Source organism: Gossypium hirsutum, chromosome A11 (assembly GCF_007990345.1).
Source record: "Gossypium hirsutum isolate 1008001.06 chromosome A11, Gossypium_hirsutum_v2.1, whole genome shotgun sequence".
Lineage (NCBI taxonomy): Eukaryota > Viridiplantae > Streptophyta > Magnoliopsida > Malvales > Malvaceae > Gossypium > Gossypium hirsutum.
Window position 1 is genome coordinate 17059803 of NC_053434.1, and position 5931 is coordinate 17065733.

At 36.6% G+C, this 5931-nt stretch overlaps 1 protein-coding gene across 1 annotated transcript; it reads right to left on the reverse strand.

The window, feature by feature from the left end:
• Positions 1-245: 245 nt before the first annotated feature.
• Positions 246-5625, reverse strand: LOC107924113 (nuclear transport factor 2). Its single transcript, XM_016854407.2, has 10 exons — positions 5327-5625; positions 4895-4965; positions 4656-4793; positions 3908-4196; positions 3597-3820; positions 3287-3470; positions 3016-3137; positions 2881-2940; positions 1180-1243; positions 246-777 (listed from the first exon to the last, which is right to left on the reverse strand). The coding sequence occupies exons 2-10, from the start codon at positions 4949-4951 to the stop codon at positions 506-508; spliced, it is 1410 nt and encodes a 469-aa protein (XP_016709896.1). The 5' UTR covers positions 4952-4965; positions 5327-5625; the 3' UTR covers positions 246-505.
• Between the last annotated feature and the right edge of the window lie 306 nt (positions 5626-5931).

Below are 5931 nucleotides of genomic sequence, written 5' to 3' on the forward strand. Positions count from 1 at the left end.
AATGAAGTAAACGGTTAGATCACAAAAATATATTCCAACTCCAGAAGATCAGCAATCTAGTTAAGTAAACCGCTACGCAAGGGTGATCGATGCAAAAATGACAATCCATCAAACAAAATTTTTATATGGATGCATTTTTATATGGATGCGCTTTCTAAGTCCAAAAACCCAGGAAAGCAGTCATGAACTATTATTAATTCACCTACATCTTCCAAAAAACGATCCAAAATGACAAATCATTTCAGTTGGACTAAAAACATGAATTTAATCTATTATCCAGGCAAAGACCATACCTTTCAGTAAAAATCTCTCCCTATTATATATTTATAGAATGACAAAATGGACAAAAGGGGAAGTTGAAAAAAAAAACCTAAACAAATCTCAGATGCACTCCTCTGCCAAGCAGTCAGTTCTTTCCACTAAATGCTACGCAACAATTTGATACATCACTACTACAAACAAACTGCATGCTATCTTTTGACTACTCCCCTCTGGATTACTTTCTTCAAGCAGGGGCAGATACCCTAGGTGCCACATTCTTTGTTGATGCATTAAAAGTTGCTTCACCAGAGCGGCTCACACGGCCACCGTTACCCCCCATGTGCTCACCCCTCTGATATCCATCACCTCCACGGCTGGAATATCCTCCTCTATTGCTGCTCCTGTTTCCAAATTCACCCCGGCTATAACCCCTTCCACCACCATAGTTTCCACGCCCCCTTGCTCCCTCATTTCTATATCCAGCCCCAGAAACAGATGAAGACTTCCCTTTGTTCCCTGTAAGTGAAACTGTCTTAAAACATGCAACATATATTCACCCAAAGGTTTAGGGTCCATGTTCTTGACTAACTCAGTAACTCTGGAATCTGGATAAATTGCAAAAGTTGTTTTTCTTTTAGACCATTTACATCAAATCAAGAAAAGAAAACATCAGTCCGATGCCAAGAACCAAAGAGTTCAAATGTGACACAATGAAAAGACAGCTCCATTGTTCACATAATCATAGTTGAGCAAAGCAGAAGCTCATTTCTAATTCCTCTAACAACCATGAAGTGGCTTGTATTGCTAAAGTGAATGATCTCTATATTCCAGCCAATAACTCCATATGGTAACCTTTTACCAAATAGTATAGATAATTTAATATGATTTTGAGTGAAGTTAACAATAAAACCAACTTACCTCGGGAGGTAGACCGCTTTTCTTCAACAACTGCTTTGCGTCCACCAATATTAATAGGCGAAGCCTGAAAGATATTTCAAAAATAAACATAACATTTAAACCTGAACAGAAGAAATTAATAAATGCAGCAGGAAAGAATCATCTAATGCTGGGAGATAAACAGAGTCTTGTAACATTGCACTCTTGGTTATAGGAGAGGCATGTCAAAAATCACATCATGAATTAAGCTCCAACTTGAAACAGATCAAGTGAGCATAAACCAAAAAATAAAGATCCAATACCATAACATTTATGTTTGCATTCTTTTATGCAAAAATAAAATTTAACATGCACCTTCATTATTATATAGACAACAGAAGATAACTTCAAAAAAACCGATATTTATCCAAAATAACACTAAAACCTTTTGATAACTTCAGTAGCCAAACTAATTACTCCACAAGAGATGTACAATTGAAAAAACTCCACATCCGAAACAGGGAACACGACATTTTACAATTTTGAATTGGCTAAATTGGTTGAAAACGCCTATATTGGGAGCTTAATGCAAATGTCAAAGTCAAAGAAAAAGGAAGGGTCAATACTGCTGTTTTTCAAATATGAGAGGCTACTTCAAAGGTCCCATACAGGGTAGAGATCGTAAGAAGCAACTAGAATGGAAGCATTGCCAAACCTTACATAATTCACAATTGAGGTATAGCAGAAAGTTAATTGACAAAAGTAATCACATGGAAATGCCACAGATCATTTATCCAAAACCTATTAGCAGTTGGTAATAAAATTCACAAGTCTCAATCTATAATGGGGAAAAGGATCAATGGCTTAGGAATTCCTAGAAATCTTGTAGCCATTCCCCTAATCATTTAGCTAACTCCAGGCTTTCTCCAATGTTCCACCAAGCTTCTATCATTCTTTAATGGACTTTAAACCCCATTACTTGAGAACTGCTACAATACTTCTCTTACCAACAGACCTACCATAAACTCATATGTTTTAGCCTTTAGCCTTCCACCACAGAGGCTCCTACTGCTTATCAACAAAAAACAACTGAATTAGTTCCACAACCTAATCTTCATGTCTCCCTAAATCACCACAGTTGTTCCACATCCAAGCTTCTAATCTTTCTGCATATGAGGACATGGATCAACCTTCCCTACATACCTCAAAAGCATGTACTATTCTATATTGGACAAGTCTCCTGAGGCACAAAGTGGACAGTTATGAAATCATACGAGTGAAAAGGAACTCACAGCAATGCAGCACCAGTGTTCCTCTAGAAGCAGCTAATTACCAATCCCTCTTCATCTACTAGCAATCTAAAAATAACACCTTTTCCTCATTTCTAATAAATTCTAAAGTCCATTTTCTAACAGAATAACAGCCATTCACTTAAAGTTAGGTGCACTCATATCTTCAGTTAAGAAATTTTCAAGAGATCAATACAGAAGCCTTATCATTAGCTGGAGGAAAACATCTATGCTTGGCAAAAGCAAGTTCTAGTGCAAAAGTTGTCACCACCCAAAAGCCTTATCATTTGCTGTGAAGCAAAACATGTATGCATGACCAAAGCAAGGTTAGTGCAAAAACTGTTACCAGCCATACTATGATATGAACTCCAAAGAATGGAACAAATAGCACCATGTTGAAAAATGAAAACTAATGAAAAGCTGTCAACACAGGAATTGAGAAAACTTGAAATACCTCTATAGCACTTTGCACAGAACTTGCCATTTCAAATTCCACAAAACCAAAACAGAACCCCTGTAGTGAATAAAGAAAATGTTAATTGACTATGCATGCACAAAATTATACATTGAAAAATGAGCTCACATCTACCTTCTGACTTCGAACTTGAATACCACCACTCTTAATAGGTCCAAACTTCTTAAATTCAATCTCCAGCATGCTAGGTGTAGCATTCAAAGGCAGACCTTTGACATAGATAGAGGGACCCTCAGCTGTCCACAATTAAAAGGAATATGCAAGTAAATCATGTGTGATGGTCCATTGATACGAAAATAAAAAAATAATCAACATAATGCAAATAACAAATAAACGGCACACTAACTATTTGAAAGCTATGCAATAATGAAAAAAACAAGGATACCCTCTGCATCTTGATTATTCCCATTTTCAGTAACATTGTTGCTAGAAACCTGAGCATCAGAGGCAGGCATCGGAGCAGAAGGTGGTGCAGCAATTCGTGGATGCTCCTGGCTCTTAACTGCAGACTTCACAGGGGATTGTGTAGGTGCTGATACAGGGACTGCATTCTCTTTCAAAACCTTTAACTACAGAAATGATAGATGAGGCTAAATCAGTAATCTTAAAACTGACCATATATGAAAAGAAAAATAACAAGTAATCTCAAAACTATTAGATGTCTAATAAGCTGCATTATGGTACTCAGTATTTACAATAGACGCATATGACTTCTTTGGCAGTTCCTCCATTTCGGGCTTAGAATCAGAAACCATCTTTGAATCATCAGGAATCTCATCAACAACCTCAGCCACTGGTGATTCCTCTTCCTCAATAGAGCCATCTCCATTCTCGGAAGAATTGTACACTTCTGGTCCATTACATTCTTCAGGCAATGCAGCCGGTTGCTCAATGTGATTCTCTGGAACAGGAGAATGGCCTGCAGTCAAATATGAATATCAATAGGAGAACATCATTATAATTCTCTATGTCAGGAGTCAGTCGCAGACTCTGGATTTCAGATTACCTTGCTCATGAGTAAGAGAAGCCTCAAAACCATTAACTGGGTCCTGGCCCCCAGGTTGATGTTTCGTATCATCGACGAATCTAAAAACATCATTTAAAACGAAATAGCCCTTGTCTTGAGGTGCCAAGAAGAAACTCTGAGTGAATTTCCTCTTCACTTTGTCCTTTCCAGTTAAATACCCAGTCACAAGAACAAGTACTCCTCCATTGTGAGAGTCTTGTGCGTCTACAGTTGTTATTTCTGCAGTGAATTCTCCATAACCAAGTGAGAGTATCTTCTCATTGATGGCCTGGTCCACAAAATGAAGCACAATTTCAGACCTATCATTTTGACTCCTCTAAGGCATTAAATATCTGGAAATTACATCAAGACTTCAGAGAATGAAAAAAAAAAGTTTCTAAGCCCCAATACAACCAACAGTATAAAAGTTGAAGAACAAAGTTGGTTATGCAACCAAAATTAGAAATTTCTATTATTGAACAGTTTGCCATTTAGAAAAAAGTCCAATTGTTGTACATGCCCTGGGTTTCTATTTTTGCACAAATAGAACCACAACTAGAGTAAGTTTTTACATTACAAACCAAGTAAACCTGGACTTACTAATACATGGCTTTGAAAAGGGCAAAAACATGGTTTGCAGAAAAATTTGAAGAGAAACATAATGACTACAGAACACGCACATTTAAAAGGTTTGACCGGGACAAACACACATGCATGAAAGAGACAGAGTGACAGACAGAAAACTCACTTGCATTGTAGTTGTAATACTCATGCCGCCATTTTCTTCAGGGCGGCCAAGTTTGCTGCTATCATGGTAAAACCGGTGAACCAACTCAGGGGATTGATGTAAGATAAGGTAGTATTGATGAACAAAGGCATTACCGACCTAAACCATCAACAATGGAGAGCAAAACTTAACTTTAAAAAAAATAATCACCAAACACATAGACCCACAACAAAAAAAAAAAGGGCAGGTGAGGAACATACAACATCGGAAGTAGGAGTAGCAATTCCAGCAGGGACTTGTTGTTCTACAGATGCCATTGCCGATTTGAAGCCTGCAAAACAACAAAATCTAAATTAAAATACTACTCAAAACCCTAAACCCAAATATCTAACCCCGACCAAATGTCCAAAGGCATAAATCTTTTTCCCCAGTAAATAACCACGAAGAATTCCAACTTATACCTGCTGAACAAGTGAGTATATCATAGGAAAACTTTCCGCTAAAACAAACAGAACCACGAGATCCACGAAACAGTAAGTTTACAGTTAAAATTCAGCATAATCATATTCCTGGGAAAATTTAAGCATCTTTTGTTTCGCCTAACCCAAAAATCGTCTTTGATCTAAGATATATACATTAAAGCAACCAAACAAGAAATAAAAATAAAAAAGTTTAAATTTGCGATAGTTTACCTGAGCTTTTAGATTCTTATCGCAAGAACAAAAAGAAAAGAGAGGTGAGAGAGAAGAGACTATTAGGTTATGATTTTCCTTATTTGGATTTGAATTCAGATGGCTTCTTCTTATGTTCTGATTAATCTTTCTCTCACTCTCACCCCTCTTTTGTGGAGAGGGGGTTGTTTGGCGGGTTTTAGGGTTTTTTATGAGGTTGAAGAGCCGCAGACAGACCGAGGACCAAGAGAGCACTCCTCTGCACCAGGATTTTTTATATTTATACTCCGTAAGGAAAATAAAAATAAAAAAGAGTTAAAAAAGCATATTGGCTTTTGTATTCTTACTCTTTATTCTGATTTCTCCAAAAATTAATCCATTTAACTAATAATTTAATTGTTTTTTAAATAATTAGAGTGAGAAAAACGATTAATTGATTTAACTTAAAATAAATAAAGTTTTTTTTCTGTAGAAAAGGATAGCATTAAGCGATTATATTAGATAAAACCATAATCAAGAGTAAAAAGACATGTTGCGATATCTTCCCAATAAGTTAATAACCAAAGTCGATCGGGATCTAAAAAAACATATCAAAGAGCTACTTGTATTAGCACACTTAGTCATGT